The sequence below is a fragment of the Pelmatolapia mariae genome, linkage group LG13, assembly GCF_036321145.2.
Source record: "Pelmatolapia mariae isolate MD_Pm_ZW linkage group LG13, Pm_UMD_F_2, whole genome shotgun sequence".
NCBI classification, from domain to species: domain Eukaryota; kingdom Metazoa; phylum Chordata; class Actinopteri; order Cichliformes; family Cichlidae; genus Pelmatolapia; species Pelmatolapia mariae.
This window is the reverse complement of record NC_086238.1, coordinates 21,204,343-21,223,024: the sequence shown is the minus strand read 5'-3', so window position 1 is coordinate 21,223,024 and position 18,682 is coordinate 21,204,343. Positions and strand designations below refer to the sequence as shown.

The following is an 18,682-nucleotide window of genomic DNA, read 5'->3' as shown; positions in this document are numbered from 1 at the left end:
GGCTACCAGGGAGAGAGGGAGAGAGAAGGGTACAGCTGTATGAAGGGGCAGCATGGATCCACACACACACACACACACACACACACACACACACACACACACACACACACACACACACACACACACACACACACACACAGGGAGGACAGTAGCATATTGTGCCTGCCTCCTAATTACATAACCGGGAAAACTAGAGGGAAGAATAAAAACGCAGTCCAATGGGAAGAGTCCTGCAGTAAATTAAATATCACAGGAAAATAACACCTCGTATAAACACACAGGAGTCAAAAGCGTACGCTGAAATACAACTCTGGTGACGTGTCAGCGCCGACACAATCGCCGCACTCAAGCCCGAAAAGCTTCAAGGCGCCCGAGTTGTTTTGTTCCGAATTAAAATTCCCTGGTGGACATGGAGAGCGCGGGACGCACTGCGAGCTCAATGCTGACACTGTTGGAAGTTTGTCGTGTGACACATTCCCGCTGATAAGAGAACAGTGCGTCGAGTGTTGTTTTCGCACAAGCCCGGCTTGAATTATTGTTATGGCTTCACAATTGCCAGAAATCTGCACACATGTTCACACAGTGTTGTTATTATCATCTGCAGCCTCTTTAAAACCATCGTAGCATTTAGAAACACAAACAAAGAAAAAAAAAAAAAAAAAACAGGACGTTTTATTCTTTCCATTTTAGCAGTTGGGAACATTGGATTTAAAAAGTACACTAATAACGGAACAGTAATCATGCACTTATGATGCTTCTGGCAATCAAGGAGAGCAACATTTGTAAGACATGAAGTAAAAAACGAAAAACATCAGAGTTCCTTCATTCCCTCCACTTGATCATTAAAAGACTTCACCACAAAACCAGCCTGTGGTCTCCTGTGTCGGGCCATTAAAATCCATTTATGTGATAACTGAAATATTTGGAAGTCTTTTCCCATTGAAAATAAACAACTGGTGCAACTAAAACCGATCTCTTCTAGCTTCTCTGTCTCAGCCTGTCCAGCACCTCTAGAGCCAGAGCGGCCCTCTGCTGACGCAGCGTCAGCCGGGCGTGCTCGATGGTGCAGCAGAACTGAGGCAGAGCTGGGAGGGAGTCCAGGGCCTGCTGGGAGCTGAGGGCCTTGCTTTGGGCCAGAGTGTGGATTTGGTTAACCTGGTCCAGCCCAGCAGATTCCGGTTCCCGAGTGTCCTTGAAGGTTAGGATGAGGGAGCCAAGGTGTCTGTGAAGCAGCTTCACCCACTGGATGGGCTCAGCCCACAGGTTTAGATCCCCTTTCTCGAACAGGAAGTCATCATCGTCCTGGTCAAAAGCAAAATGGAAGTCACTTTACTGGAAGGGAATTTAAAGAGTTTGCTTTCCCCCCCTCCCACACCTAGAGCTGCTTGTGTACTACCGATCCAGTTTCCGCCAAATCATCAATGAAGTATCTCAATCTTTAGCTGCTAAATGTTCCATCACTTTCACTAAATTCACAAAAATCACAACACCTATACTCACATATATGTATTTGTTTTTACTAAAAACAGTTCTGTGTTGTAAGTAAGCCTATATCCACACAACTCTAGGCTTTTAAGAGCCCTAAAACAGAGACTTTTGTAAATGTTGTACTTTAAAAGCTAGATTTTTGCTGACTTGTCACAATAACTCAAGATATGCTTTCTGCTGCCAGGAGTGACTAATTCTGAAGCTTTACTTTGAGAAAACAATCCCAGGCCTAAAACACTTGATAATAAATCTCTGTGGTTTAGTCACTATCATAAACTGTATATAGAAGACGGACACAGCTTCCAGGCCTGAAAAATGAAGTGCCCATCTGGAAGTGCTTCAGGCTCCTTAGGTTTCCAAAATAAGTCAGATTATACTGCAATTCATTGTAAAACAAACCTAATACTCGACTGGTCTATGACCTCTCTTAAACATTTTCCTTATGAGTTTGTGGCCTCAAATGCTAGTTTTTGAAACTATTCATCCAGTTAGTTTCAAGAATCCTGTTCTTGTTGCCAGGCAATCAGTAAAAATCAGAATCAGAATCCTTCATTGATCCCTAAGGGAAATTATGTTGGTTACGGTGCTCCAGTACAAACAGTAACAAAAACAGACAGTACAAGAAGTAAGAAATAGCACAATATGTATGTATGTGTGTATATATATATATATATACATATATATACATATATATATATATATATATATACATATATATATATACACATATATACACATATATATATATACACATATATACACACATATATATATACACATATATACACACATATACATATACACATATATACACACATATACACATATATATATATACGTATATATATATATATATATATATATATATATATATATATATATATACGTATATATATATATATATATACGTATATATATATATATATATACGTATATATATATATATATATACGTATATATATATATATATATATATATATACGTATATATATATATATATATACGTATATATATATATATATATACGTATATATATATATATATATACGTATATATATATATATATATACATATATATATATATATATATATATATATATATATATATATATATATATATATATACACATATACACATATATATATATATATATATATATATATATATATACACATATATATATATATATATATATATGTATATATATATATATATATACGTAAGTCACTTAATAATAAATATCTGAATAAAATCACTGGGGCGGAGGCTATCGCTCATGTTGCTAGGCCACATCATTGACGGTTCTTATGCTGTCATGTGACCAGTAATTTCAAGGTCAGAGCCGATGACGTCCATTTAAGTGTCTATTTAAGTGACTGTTGTTGTGATTTGGCGATACTGCTCGGATCACCTGGTTGTTGTGTTTGTGGGGTTCCAAACAGATGTGTTGCCAACAGACTGCCCCTCTGCTCGACAAACCATGCAACGTCAAAACTCCATAATTAGTATTTCTAATTCCATTTAATGGCCATTATGAATGCAGATGCCAAAAGATTAGCAAGTAGCTAACAGATCGCTAATACGTCAATTGGGCTCTTTTAAGGTCACTCCAGGGCTCGTTGTGGTCCCAGCTGGAGTCAAATAAACGATATGATACAAATAAAGGATACCTTTTACGGTGGGCCTTTATTCAAGCTGACAAGTTGCTGCGATATGGTATCTACCTTGGTTTCTCACTCACATTCCACCCCCAGATTCTCATATCTGGTTTCAAAACATCGAGATGGCCACAGTTAAAACACTCAGTTTGAGGCTTCGGGAGAAGAGTTCATGAACTAACTGGTGGTGGCTAAGTTCATCATTTATATACAGACTATGGTTGGTGGCCCAGTCCATCTTTTATATACAGTCTATGGTTAGTATGAGTAACAGCGTTCACATTAAACAGATTTATATGACTCAGTACCAAAAACTGGCAGCTCTAAGAACACAATACTTTGGGTTGTGTTTAAGTAATCAACCAAAGCTCAAAGATACACGAGCAACTAAACAGATGGCTAAACCAAACGTGGGTACAGAGCAGAAACCTTGGTTACTTAAAGAACTCAAACATATTGACTTCTTGTGAGAGCAGAACATGACAGCAAGAGCAAATTGTCCCTGATATTTCACACTTCACAGACACCACATTAACATGAATCAAACTGTGACTTTGTGTCAGTGTGTTAATATAGAACCTAATATATCCCCTACACAGCAGTGTCAGCAATTTCTTTCACCCTAACACTTCACAAACAAACCTTGTGTAGCCATAGAAAGTGTAACCTTGAGACGCATCCGTTTACTTAATGAAAATCATTGCTAGCATATGTAGTCTACTGTCTAGCAAACACTTCACACTGTTTTTTCGAACTGGTCGTGATGTTCTTTTACCACAGTGTTACAGTTCAAGTTGTCAATATGCATCTGCGCTCAGGTCACAATGACAAATAAATGAAAATCATGTAAAATAAGAGTTGTGTGAACGACACTCACCAGACTAGAAGCTTCATTTACAGCTGCATCCTGACTGTGCTCATCCTCCCCCAGCAGCCACTCTGTCAGAGCAAGGATGCCGGCTTGTACCTCCCCCCACATCTCGAACAGCCGACACAGGAGCCCGACGCCTGAATCCAGGGCCGCGGGCGGACACGTGAACACACCTGCCATGTCTGAGGACAGAAGAGAACAAACATTTAAAATATATGCACACACTGTTTTACATATAAAACACATTTTATACAATCAAGCTCAAAAGGAGGCACAAGGTTACAGTTGGAACCAGGGGGGGATTTTACAAACTGAAATGGTGAGCAAGATGTGTGTGGTGCCAACAAGAAACTTTAAAACTAATGATTTACTACAAATGACATTGAAACATTCAATGTAAATAATCTCTAAGCTAATAAAGACTTTGATAATGTAGAACTTGGATGTAAAAATCACCTGTAAGGCTATAATACACACCTTTGTGCAAAAGTCTATATTTTGTTATCAAACGAGGAAATAGATACAGGAACATCGAAGCATGTGCAAACATACAAGGATATATATTATAGTTACAATGACCTTCAAAGTCGATATCTGGTATGAACACCTTTATTTTCCAACATAGCCTGAACTCTCTTGTAGGGCCGTGGTTTAATTCATTAAACACTTTTTAGGCTAAACGTGTCATCGTATTAGAAAACTAACACTCTTTTTGCCAATCAGCTAATTTAGCTACACAAGAAAGGTGATAATACTCTCAGTAGGAAAGAATTTAATGTTACTTTTATTACAGAGTAGCATCAGGGTCACTGGCAGATGTGTTATGCTAATGACATTAAAACAGACGGTGCATGTCCTCAGATGACCTCTTTTTAAATACTATATTAGCAGGCTAACGTTTACTTTGTCAGAATGCTACTTAAGGTTACTTAACACTTATACATGACAGCTGCTACATTTAAATATTTCATAATACCTAGTTTGTCTGTAAGAATTTACTATTTAAATTTAGGGCACATGGTTAATTATGCTAATGCTACGCTACTGAGGAGCTGGTGCATGTCTTTTAATTAAACATATAATTTTCAAATCTTAACAGGTTATATTAGCAATCATGTTAGATTATGTTTATGTGCCCATGAGCTAAATTAGCTACACACCGTCTATGCACAGTTATTAAACATAAATTAGTGCTAAATATTTTATTACAAATTTACAAAATGTTGAACTAATCAGCTGGTACAAGTTGCTGTACTACCACATTTCAATCTGAATTCTTGGAACATGTGACAATCACTAATTGTAAATATATAAAAGTATTTATTGATGCATAATGTTCCAACTAGACATTTGAAGCTAATTCTTCTGTGTTACCAGTGACTCACGTTAACTGGCTGAAAAATGAGACGTGTTCTGCGGACGCTTTGAGTACCTCAACCGAAATCTTAGTCAAGTCAGTGCGTTTTAGCAGATGTATTAAAACTCCTGACAGGGAAAAGAGAAACCTGGTGTTCCCTATCAGGATAAGGGTTAAGAAAAATATGGTGGACACACCTAGATTACTACAAGGAAAGCATGAGCCACGTACGGATTATAGTATGTTTCTACGACACAGCAGCCCACAGACTGAGCCCATCGAATGTCATGAAAGGAAAAACCATTACATGTAGTGGTGTGTCACTGAATCCAAAATAATTGAAACTTGAGCTGAAATAAAAAAAAAAAAAAAGACTATTTGTAAAATTCAGGCGTTCTACGAGGAAAAATGTGCGCACACATCTCAGCGTTATTCCAAATATGGTGCACGAGAATGACGCCAGGTAGGTTTTGGGCTTCATGACCACTTCATGAAAACATGTTTCCCACCTTGACCGGATTTCCCCCAGTGACCTCCTTGTGGGTTTGTAGCTGCTGGTGTTTGTGAAGTTGCGATGTTTCAATGACACTGTGTTCCAGACTGTGTGTGTGTGTGTGTGTGTGTGTGTGTGTGTGTCCTCTCTGGGTTTGGACGTACTTCTGGGAAACAAAACTATAACTCATACAACCAACCGCCATCAGGGTGTGTATGAGTAGATTCAAAAATATACTTGCACCAATCTGCGCACGCGCTCACACTTGAATTGCAGCACTGCTCCTAACACTCTTGCATGTTAAATTAAAGGACGGTCTCTGTGTGTAAGATGTGCAAATGCAATGTTCATGTCTTGTTTTAGCAAAAAATGTATTTCTGGCAATTTGTCAATTTGTAAGTCCTCGACAAATGGGCCATAACGCACACGTACCCACAGGCCGGCCTGTGATGAGGCCATTCCTCCGCAGTGCTGCAAGACTTTAGAGGAAGTGGAAGTGCAAGGACACACACTTCAGAGGGAAAACATAACATATGACTTCATTTAACGGCTGCAGTTGTCCGTGCTGCAACTATCTGACGTGGAGGTTGAGTGTATTGTTCTCCCACCTTGACCATCCTCGCCGCAGCTGACACCAAGATAACACAGAGACTTCAAAAGGCTTTGAGAGCGACTAGCCAAAACATTACCACCAAGGAAAGAGAAGAGGAAAGGAGGGAGGGAGGAGGTATACGGACCCCTATGGGCACACATACAGTTTAAAACACACATGCAGGGTTGGGAACCCAGATTGTTTTTCATCTTCTGAGAGGAGGCGTAAAATCGCAGCAGAGCCCGGAGTCTGAGCGTGGAGGGAAACCCACTCTGTGAACATTAGAGCCTGCTGATTGTAGTGTATTAGAGGAGATTTAAGAGTTTAAGAGCATGAGTGACAAATTCCTTTCTTTACCAAGAAGCCGCCTCTCTCTGGGACAGCCCTGCCTCTGAAGTCAAGTCCCTTACAGCCCTCCCCCGGCATTAAGGGGACATAATAGGAAATTTTAGCTGCCGTTCAATTTATCTGCTTCTCTACGGCGGTTTCACACGTCGCTTAACCCGATTTCCCTCTCAAGCTTTTTTGGCGCAAAAATGCCCCTCTTTCTCAAGGGGATTGTCTTTCATTGCCATTACTGCCCAGTGTGTTGGACGCAAGCATTTTAATCAGGTGGTGTCTGGTGTTGAAAGACTGCGAGGCAATTGGCAAATGACAATATCACTGGGTGGAAGAATGGGCTCGGGTAGGATGGGCTGAGAGTGTGAGAGCGAGAGAGAGAGGGAGGGAGGGAGTGCCCTGCAGTTGGCATCCACTGGCACACACTCCATCCTCTGGCACTCCTGTAGTACATTTGAGCTGGGCAGGGCAGCAGAGTGAGGGAAAAACTTAACCTTGGGCCACTTGTGGAAACATTGTAACAGTCGCACCATTCCGAGCTTTTTAAACATTTGACTTTTTTGTTTTTTTGGACCTTCACTGAGATCTTTGGTTGCTTTGTTACAGACTGTGGTAACCATGGTTTTAGAAACTACTTCAAACGTAAATCTGATAGAAACAAAACAAACTCTTCACCAGGCATGTGATCTCTTCTTCTCTGGTGGGAAAGTGTACACAGCGGCACGAAAGAGATCTGATGTTGATCTCGTGAACTCATTGCTGCTACCTTTCTTCAGTGGAAGCAAAAGTTTGATACGATTAAAGACTGGAAAAACTGGAAGCATCCATCTTCCTTGACAAGGCAATCAAAACCATTACTTTATCCATGTCCATCACAGCACTTTATACTCATTTTTTTAAAACTTTTTGTTACAGTACTACACCAGAGGGGGAAGAATGGGCCCTCTGGTGTCCAACTCCAACCCGACCCTCTGGAAGGCTTTGGAAAACATAAAGGAGCGCATACATTATGAACTTTTAACTGTATTTTCATACGTTTTACAGCTTTTTCCATTGATAATGACAACCCTCATGAACCCTCTTCTATATACAATTTTCTTTCTATATATATATATTAGGGGTGCAACGATACACAAAATTCACGGTTCGGTTCGGTTCGATACTTTGGTGTCACGGTTCGATATTTTTTCGATACAAAAAAATGTTCATGCTTTTTTAATTTGTCATTTATTAAAATTATAAATATATATTTTAACTCAAAAGTACAGTTTTTAAATTTAATGTTGCTGAAACGAAAAAGTAATAAAAAAAATAAATATCTCATGGAGAAATCCCTCATCTTTGGAAAAGAGAGTTTATTACAGAGAAATGGCTCTTTCCAAAATAAAAGCTATACTATACACTTCTTCTGGGGTATATTCTCAGCAGCATATTAAACATATCAGGTCCCCATAAGGAGAATCATGTGCTAACGGCTGTCTAAATGACTCGGGTAAAGTCTGTAGCATGCGTGCTTGTTGCTTTTGTCTGCTTCCACTTGTCTTTGCACTAGGATGACGTTGGAGTAAATGTGCAGTCATATTCGTTGTGTTCCCACTAGTGCTGTCAGCATTAATCTCGTTAAAATGACGTTAACGCCACAACACGGCAAATCTCCGTTAACGAGCTACCGCGGATCGCCCCGTGCGTGGGGCTGGACAGCGTCAACACGTTAACGAGCAAACTGCGCTAACGTACTAGTTCCCACCCATGTAATTGAACACTGCGTGGCACATCCGACATACTGTTTTACTTTTGTCCATGACGCGCTTACCTTCAGGGTCATACTTCACATGAAGACCAAAATAGTTCCAAAGGCCAGATCTGAATGAGGGTGGGGGAGGTTCAATTTGCCATGCTGCAACGAGCTGAACTTCTGTCTCGCTAGCTTGCGCTGCGCTCAGTGGATCTGCGCTCGACAGTGCAGCCTAGTCGGAGTAGTCGAACGCAGATCCACTGAGCTCTCAACACAGACAGCATCGTCAGAAGAAAAGTTGATAAAATAAATTAAAAATTTTGTATTGTTCGATACACATGCGTACCGAACCGAAAGCACTGTATCGAACGGTTCAATATTGATACGAGTATCGTTGCACCCCTAATATATATATACATTATATATATATATATATATATATATATATATATATAAATTATCATTACATTACAGTCTTGGCAATGAACTACCAGAACCCTTTTCTGTAATTTTACACGTTCGTCATGTATCACGTCCTTCCTTTTCCTATATGAAGACACCTCAGGGATGCATGTTTAGCTAAATGTCTTTACAGTGACAGATAGAGTCTCACTGGTCCATGATGTAAAAATACTTGTACTACTCTATTACATTTAGCATGCCACATACTATGGCCTTGAACTACTGGTGTTATTTTACAAATTTCTTCCTTTACAATGACTTTACATTTATTTAGAACTCAGTGGCAACATTGGAGCTGACTTCAAAATGGCCACACATCCTCCTGTTAATGTGGTTAGCTTTATAGCAGAAATGAAGGGTTCTATAGCTAAATTTCCTCTTAATGTCAGCTACAAAGAGAGAAACGATTTATGTATTTAGACTCACCACCTAAACTTATGTTAAGGCTTAAAGTTTTCATCCTTGGAAGCACTTTAAACGCCTGACCTTTGGTAACTGAGTCACCAAACTTCAACTAAACTTGAACGTATTTGTGGTGCATTTGATTAAATGTACTAACAGACCTTTCAAGAAATCTGTGCTCTAGTTTTGGTGAATAAAATTCTATATTTAGCATTAATTAGCGGGCATCTGTGCATTGCATCCATACAGTTTATGGAGGCCCATTGCTAAGCTTAGTAGCAGCAGACAATACTGTGGATGCTCAGCCTCCTTTAAATGTGGTCACGTCTGGCTGAACAAAACATAATCACGGCTATGGTCATAAAGCTAAAGTGGAGGCTTAACAAACTGTTTATGTGCATCTTTTATATACAGTCTATGGGTGTGAAAAACTGGCAGACTGGAACTCATTTTTGGAGTAATTCTTACTTTCCCCCCTCATTTTATACCCACTCTCTCTACGGTGACCCTCCGAAGAAGGTAAACAACTCTAAAAAATGTTTTCGCAGAAAAAGAGAGCTCTCTAAAAACAGTTTGACACAAAACTCAAGTAATCTGATCTTGCATCGTACCAATTCATTTCCTTCCTTGTTTCAGTCTTGCTTATCGTAATAACCGTAGGGTTATAGTATGCTAATCGCTGTCTTCACATTACGTTCTGTTTTCATAGACTCGAACTAAACAGGATGGCAAGGTCCCCGTAGAGAATTATCAGAGAAAAATCTGTTGAAAATTAAGAAAATGGTTTGGTCAAAAGCAGACATCTATTGATTATTATAAAGTAATTAAGAGCAGTATGGTCCTGTTTGTCCTGCTGCAGCCACACAGTTCTATCATTACAGAGTTGAATGAAGAGGGAGCAATAAGACCTGTGTGTTTTAGTAAGAACACAGGTCTGCATATTACAAACTGAGCCTCTGCAGCAGGTGAAGGGGTGTCAGGTCTCCAATTGTGGGGACGGTGAGGGGCAGATGAGAGGAATGGGGGTGATCAGTGGGCTGTCAGGGCAGTGAAATGGGAGAAATCCTGGACACTTCCTGTCACATTCGCTTTGGTGGGAGTTCATTCCTTCAACATTATTGTATAAAGAGGAGGTCAGGAGACAGGTAGAGCAGTGAGTGTCTACAGCCATCTGTAAAACACGGTGGAGGTTCTGCCATGGCTTGGGGTTGCATTTCAGGCTACGTCTACACTAATCTGCATACATTTGAAAACAGTGTTGTTGTCTAAAAACGCTCCGCGTCCATACTATTTTTTTTTTAATCGTTTCTGAAAAGTTGCGCATCCACACTGAAACGACTGAAAACGCTTATGTTCTGTACTGCGCATGCGTGAAACCTAAGACGATTCCTTTCTGTCTGCCGTTTATTTACTTTCCGGCTCTTTGAAACGTCGTGGCAAATTGTCGAGGATAAGCACAGAGTTTTTTAAATGGACTGACAATGAGGTGGAGTTGTTGCTGCGAGTAACACAAAAGTACAACGTTGCAAAATCGAGCGAGAATATAGACTACAATGCCGTCCTGCATCTTAGGTGAATTGGTCACATGACTGCATCATATGACAAAAATGCGTCATTGTTTTCGAAAGGCTCCGGGTTTGCAGTCAACACTGCGACGAGAAAACAGCGTTTTCAAATGTGTCCACTTTGGAGAACGTTTTCAAAAGCTCAGTTTTCCTTGACCAAAAATGCCGTCTCAGTGTGGACGGAAGGCCAAAACGGAGAGAAAAAGATGTGTTTTCAAACAAAAACATATTAGTGTGGACGTGGCCTCAGACAGTGGTGTTCAGGATCTCCTCAAAGTTGAAAAGTACCATCAGATTTTGATGCACCACACAGTACCATCTGGAAAACATCTTACCAATGCCCAATCACAGTGCCATCGCAGTGCCACTATCAGGCATGGCCTTAAGGTTATTGAAGTTGTGTTGGATCATCTTGGTAGAATACAATGAAACAAAGAAGAAGAGCTTTGAATGTCCTTCAAGAAGTCCAGAGAACTATTCCTGAAGACTACTTAAATCAATGACAAGAAAGCTGCCTAAGAGAGTTCAGGCAGTGCTGAACAATAAAGATACTCCTGCCACATATTTACTTTCAATCTTGTGAGAGCACAAACTCTGTTTTTCCTGTATATCCATGTATGCTTGCACATGCAGAGTGGTGTTGCTACACTTTTGCAGAATATTGTAGACTTCATCAAGTACCAGTGTTCTTGCTGAAGATCTCTGTGTGAAACACACACACACACCACCTCCTTGAGAAGAACAAGAAGTCTTTCTTGTTCACAGCGTGCGCTGCAGATGCTGCAGGAAGCAAAGGTGTGAGATAGTGAGAGAGGTGTGAAATAAAAACACTTTACAGCCCTGGCTTCCTCTGGTGTCAAGATCAAGAGAAACAACAACAACGGCGACACGAGGAAACCAGATAATAAACGTACGAAACCTAGTACGAAACCTCAGCGAGCATTAACACACAAATTACGGTGTGGGAGTATTCTGGCAGCCTCACCATCGTGGTCTTGTGTTTATTCAGTCAAACACAAGTAAAAGACCGCCTCACCAAGGGGCCAAACAGGCTCCTATCAGTCAATTATGGAAACCTCACCCCACCTATATGTGTTTGTGAACTCTCAGCTTTCTTGTCGTTAAAAGCATGCAGTGTAACATCATCTGCACAGATCTGTCTTTAAATAGCTTATGTTTGTTTTAACAGGCAAAAAGTAAATGCCTGGATTTCTGTACATGAGATAACACACAGATTACTGGCAAACGTTTATTAGTCATTCTAGAGGTGATTTTATGTTCTGATCTGTGACTCACCTCCTCAGTGGATACTAAATTCAGGTTTTAGTTCTACATTAAACAAAAAAACTTCAAAATGTGCATTAGCTTTAAAGCTGATGGAGAAGTGCACTCCCTTCTAACATTTAAAAATGGCATTTTTATGTATTCTCCATGGTCCTGAAAAGCAAATATAAAGAGAATCAGGCCCTGAGTAAACACAGCCACAGATACTCCCATAGGGGTTAGAGTAAACATTCAACTGACCCACTACTCCTCTCAGATCTAGGTCTGATTACAGATGTTTCACAATAAACGAGGATGCACAATGAGGCTGATTTACTTCGATATGGTTAGATTGCGAAATACCTACGTTGAGATGGTGCATTGCAGTTTTTATCTTAAGAGCACATCACAACCACTGCTGTATACTGCAGTGAAAACACTGCACACAGACACACTGCACCAGAGCCTGCAGACACTAGTCATTACTGCAGACATGTGACTTTTTATTTCACACCACCCACCAAATGATTAAAATCTCATTCCCCGGGCTGTCGTTTCGAGTGAAAGACGGTGAAAGCAGCGAAAACACTAATTCTGTCTGTGTGTTTCCACTGGAGGGTGAAATAACTGCCTATTTATTCCAAAAGTAAAGGACCCAGCAGCAAATCAAACCTTGAGTAATTCTCCTCTGCTTTCTGTGTGCTTTACAGCAACGTCTGTGTGACACAAATCTCAGGTTTACTGCGCAAGTAAGTGCTGTGCTGCAATAGGAAGAGGCCCATTTCACGAGCGAGCGTCCTTCGGCTCCACCGGGCCATTCGCTTCCGATCAACTGCATCATCCAGTGTAAACAAATGAAAGGCACCATTCTGAACAGCCCGTCGCTGTCTTTACAGTAAGCAAAATAGGTTACTCCAGGTTGTTTGTTTGAATATGGTTCACTGGGATTGGCCTTTAAAATATGGGCCTGTAAGTGGAGTCTACAGTATAATGAAGGATGGAACAATTTGGAAAATTTGCATCGTTTTGAAAAGCAGTTTGATGTTTCATGGAAAATGCTCATTCATTTTCTGATACAGAGCAGAACGAGAAGATTGATACCAATTCTGATATCGCTGATGTAAACACAGTATCCACTAGCAGCGGGTTACCTTAGAGCAGGGGTGGGGACTCCAGGCCTCGAGTGCCGGCGTCCTGCAGGTTTTAGATGTGTGCTTGATCCAACACAGCTGATTCAAATTGCTAAATTACTCCAGACGCCTGGTAATGAACTAATCATTTGATTCAGGTGTGCTGACCCAGGGTGATATCTAAAACCTGCAGGACACTGTCCCTCGAAGCCTGGAGTCCCCACCTCTGCCTTAAAGCAAAGAACTGAAGTAGGCAGAAAATCCTCCTGCCAACCAAAACCCATTAATGTGAATAACTATTCAGAAATGTTGGCCTCTGACCTTGACGTTAAGGCCGATGTCACAGAGTCAAACGAGTCCAAGATGTTTTAGTAGATCCACCTGTGGTATGAATTTCAAAATCCTACGTCACCTTGTTCTCGAGTTATCACAGTTATAAACGTAAATGTCCACACCAAAGCCGCCCGCCCGTCTGGTGGGGTGACCCCTCATGAATACCCCCTGAAACTTGGTGGAGCTCCAGTAAAAGCAGGGCTCTCTAAATTTTGATACAGACCCAAATCAACTTTTTAAAAATTGCAAGAAAGAGTGCCGTCTTAGAACTCTGTATGGGCATTTGATGGTATTTTTCTATTCTTTGAAGCTAGTCGTGGCAAGCCTGTACCATTTAAGCTTGGACCATGTTCTTTGTTTAGTTTTCCCACATTTTTGACAGCTGTATTCCTGCAGCGGGTACGACATGTGCTTGGATGAACTGGTGCAATTTTCATGATGTTGGGCAGAGCAGATCTTTTGAATTCGACACATTTTTGACATTTGCTTTGCTGTTCGTACAACAGAATCTGTTTTTACAAATCGAACATAGGCGTTACGAACAGATGGCTGCAGCCTCTGTGACATCACCAATTGTTTAGTGGAGCCATGTTGTGAAATCTCGAGTGTTGTCACCGGATGTGACACGCAGGGATGTTTTTGACCGTGAAACTGCAACATCATTGGATGACCTCTAATTTCCTGCTTCAGATAAAACAGGATATTGTACTCAGCCCTAAAAATCTTAGAAACATGGTGTCTAACCAGCTACTTACTCTAGATGGCAATATCTTGGTTTCCAGTAACACTGTGAGGAATCCTGGAGTCCTTTTGACCAGGATATATCCTTCAATGTTCATATTACACTAATATGCAGGACTGCTTTCTTGCATTTGTGTAATATCTCTAAATTAGAAACATAACTAAGTGACTGAGCCCAAAAACTCATCAGGAGAAAGTTTACAGAGGTCAGGGCAGAGAGCCAATTTCCCAAAGACTTCCATACGGCCAGAAGTCATTGTGCAACCACAGCTATCACCCGCTGGCACGTTATAAAGGATCCAGGTCCATTTTAAGTCTACAGTCACATTTTTAACAACTATTCAAAAATTGTGACAAGCTCTGACAAGAATTTTTTAGAAAATCTGCACATTTTTATATTAGAAATGAGCAAACTTACATGAAATATTTCATACATAGATTGACCTGTGTGCTCAGCATTTCACTGTTAATCTGTGTGATACTAATCAGAATTCTAATCAAAGTCCTCTTATAGCCCATGTCACAAAGCCCAAATCATCTCAACCGCCCCATCCAAATCCCTCTATGCTCTATATATAAAGTCTTCCCTCTGGTCCTGGCCTGAGTCCGTGACAGTGCTGGAGGTCCAGCGAGGACAAACAGAGTTTGATTTCAGACCTAATTAGTCTAGAGGTATTTGGAAGGTGGTGCCAGTTTGCCAGGGTGGGGGTGGGGTGGGGGGCAGTTAGATTTGCTCTTCCTATCCAGGACAATGGCTGTGGGTCACAGCTCAGAGAAGAAGGTGAGAGTTTATTCGCCAAGTTTCACTATGAGCTCAACAATGTTAGATACATTTCAAGGAAAGTTTCAGTAATGCTGGCTAACAGCAGCTAACGCCAGCGTTTATCAACAGAAACGTTCAGAAAATCCTCACTGTGAGCTTCACCGGCTCATCGACTTGTATCGAACTCCTTTCACAAAGTTTTAGACGTCGCCACCTGGCGCATTGACAGCAGACTAACATCGCACACGCACTAAAGTTGAACGGTGACCACTAAGATGATGCACATGAATTGGGAGGGGTAAGAAAACAGAAGTCAGTTGACCAGAATCTGCAATCTACTGATGTCTAATGGTGAGATTTTACACACTGTCCCTTTAAAGTGAATGGACACAAAGGCTTTATATGTTAATAGTCTAAATCTGTAGGTACAAATCAGTCAGAGTGGACTCTAATCTCTGTTAACAATAAAATCAGATCTGTTACCAAAAGTGAGACTCAACCAAAACTTTTATAGCTTTTTAAAGTCCTTATTTAAATAACTGAGACAGAGCACACACACAGTGTTTTTAATCTTTAAACTGCTTCCCTAAATTGGGAAAAGGTTTTTAACATTTCCTTATTTTGTGTGTGTTACATGTTTGTGTGTGTTGTTGAATCTGTTCCCACATTTCTGTCTGTCCTCCATATCAAAGGGCCCAGAGTCACCGCCTCCATCTGAAGCAGCTCACACCTCAGATACTTGACTCTGCAGTGGCAGGTCATAAAACACACACACTACCCTTCATGTAACACTGGATGGCCTGAAGGGAATGAGAAAGGCACAAATAGATACACACACACTCTCACAGATACAAACACAGTAAAGCTGGGTTTTTCCACTGGCACTGCACTATATACTGTGTGTATGGTGTGGAAAAGCATGCGGCACTATTCCTATGCTCTTGGCGCTCTGACTGCAGCGTTAAGGGTTGAGATATTATATTGGTCACCGAGCCAAAGGAATCACTGCCAGCATCAGGTCTCTGGAGAGGCAGCAGAGAACTTCACCGTTTCAACAGCATGTCACTTTGACATTAAAAGCTACCTTAAGCGCCATGGTCGTGTTGTACGTAAATAGTCTTCTAGCCACAGCTCTGTCATGTTTACACCAGCACTGAGGATGTGAGCATTTTCTGCGATATTCTCCTGAATCACAGGTGTCGCCACTCAGAGAAAACCTTCATATCAGTGCGGGTGAAGGAGAAGAAGAAGTCAAACCCTTTGCGCAAGGTTACAAAATTCAGAGGCAGACGATGGTGGAAACAACACCAGACTTTTGCCATTTTAGTTAAAAGACTGATCAAAAATAAATCAAATGATAAAACAACTTTAATTGTTCAAAACAATTAAAGTTGTTACTTTGCAGTTGTGACTTTGCAGCTGCTGACTTTGCAGCCTGCTGCAAAGTCAGCAGCTCAAGATTAATTTAGCACTCCAGGTTAATCCCTTTTTCTCATGCAACCTATACGGTCTAACTAACCTTGATTGACCTTTGACACTCAGCTATAAACTGTTGCCAGTGCATTCATGCTTTCATTTTACTCCCACAAGGCACAGTGGCACACACACACACACACACACACACACACACACACACACACAGAGAAGCAGTGCATGTGTTCTTCTGGTCATGATGACTTCATTAAATCTGCCTTGGTACTGCCAAAGCACCATGATGTTCTTCAAGCTAACTGCCGCAGATATAATTTTAGAACATTTCTAAGCTTTAAAAGAAGAAAGATGACATATTTTCCCAAGTAAGGAGTTTAAAAAAAAAAAGATAATCAATGGGATGTGATTCTTTTTTGGTTTTCTGCTATTTTTCATTTGCATGAGGAATTTGACTTCCTTGGCCAAGTCGCCCAATCATCTGGTACAAGATCACCAATTTACCGTCTCATTTCTTCCCTTTTTGCACTGCACGCTGCATTCCTGCAGTGCGTACGACACGTGCTTGGATAAACTAGGAATTCAGTGGAATTTTCACGATCTTGGCGGTCAGAGCAGATTTTTTGAATGGCTTGGCTGGAGCGTGAAGGTCACACAGTAGAGTGGAGGCAAACACTCACACTTGTTTTTGTTCCTTCCCCATCGTCCATGAGGAAATTACGGTAAGCGCCACACTCAGCGCCTCGCCCACATGCAAAAAGCTGTCATCTCCAAATGAGCGGGGACTATGGCTGGACAGAGGAGAATGCCCCCTGCCACCCCCCCACACACACACTGGGACACCCACTCTGTAATTATGCCTATTGTGTTCCTTTCCTGTTGCACAGAAAGAAAAAATCTCCATCTTAGTCATGCTGTGCTGCTGACCTCCTATCTGATTTCTTTAGCTTACAGCTTATCTGACCCAGTCTGGCCTTATATACATAAACACTTATAGCACACACACAGACACACACGCACAGTGCCTTTGTATAAATACTGGTATCAAAACACTTCCAGGGATTTTGAATTGGTTTCCTGGGTACTGAGGTGGTGAAACAGGCTCAGCTTTTAAGGGAAAATTTGGATTTTTTGACTCTGCTTTTACGGCCACCAAATGAAATAAAAACAGCAAACTGAAATAAAGAAAACCTCGTCACTTATCAGCCTTCAGCTAAACCACAGCTCGGGTTGAGTCTTCCCCCATGACTATGCCCCCCTCCCCCCCCACCCAATCTACAAACAGTGTTGCCATCAGACCATTTTTAAAAAATTTTTTTTTATTTTTTCAGGGTATGTTTTTGCTATCTCGTTGTTATGAGATGCTATCAATGGGGAAAGACACAATAAGGGTGGCTCCTGCAGGGAAGCTGGGAAAATACAGGAAGTGAGTGTTGTGAGGATAGGAAGTCACAGTAAAGCTGTTTGTGAGGGAGCAGCCAGCTGTCAGTCCTCTCAGATAAGCGAGGATAAGAGCGGCACTGGGGTGAATCGGTCTTACCGTTCAGTAAGGCCGGCCGGCGCACAAGTTCTTCAGAACGCAGCTCTCAGACATTCCAGAAACAATGACACATGACCACAAAAGACACACACGCGCACACACACACACACACTCCTAACTCTCGCAAACTGTCAATCTTAGAATTAGCGCCCTTCGTTCCAGGAATGCTCCCCAACCCTTAGTGCAAAATGATGTCATCGGCCCTTTTTAACATTAGCATGTGTCTGTGGTGCTTTTTGTTAGTGTGTGTCTGTTTATATATACACATGAATTATGTATTATTGTTGGTTTGGTGTTAGGGCCCAGTAATTTAACTTTTATTTCATGTAGTCTGTAGCCAACACGGGCAAGCCCGGGCCATAAGAGAAATGTTGGTGAAAGCCAGGAGGCTCTGACTTGGTTTTATTCTTGGACTAGAGTAGCTTTGCATAATTCACAGTTCAAAATGAGCCTTATTTATCTCATAAGGGGTCCTGATGCAGACGTTTGTTTCATCTACTTTCTGAAATGAGCCGTTTCGA

General features: G+C 40.9%; 1 protein-coding gene across 1 annotated transcript in view; it reads right to left on the bottom strand.

The window, feature by feature from the left end:
* Positions 1-671: 671 nt before the first annotated feature.
* thada (THADA armadillo repeat containing) overlaps positions 672-18,682 on the bottom strand; it is a 113,836-nt gene continuing 95,825 nt past the window's right edge. Inside the window, exons 37-38 of the mRNA XM_063491729.1 lie at positions 4,025-4,200; positions 672-1,302 (exon numbers count right to left, since the gene is read on the bottom strand). Coding sequence (XP_063347799.1) covers positions 979-1,302; positions 4,025-4,200 — 500 coding nt within the window. The 3' untranslated portion in view covers positions 672-978. The remainder of the gene's footprint in view (positions 1,303-4,024; positions 4,201-18,682) is intronic.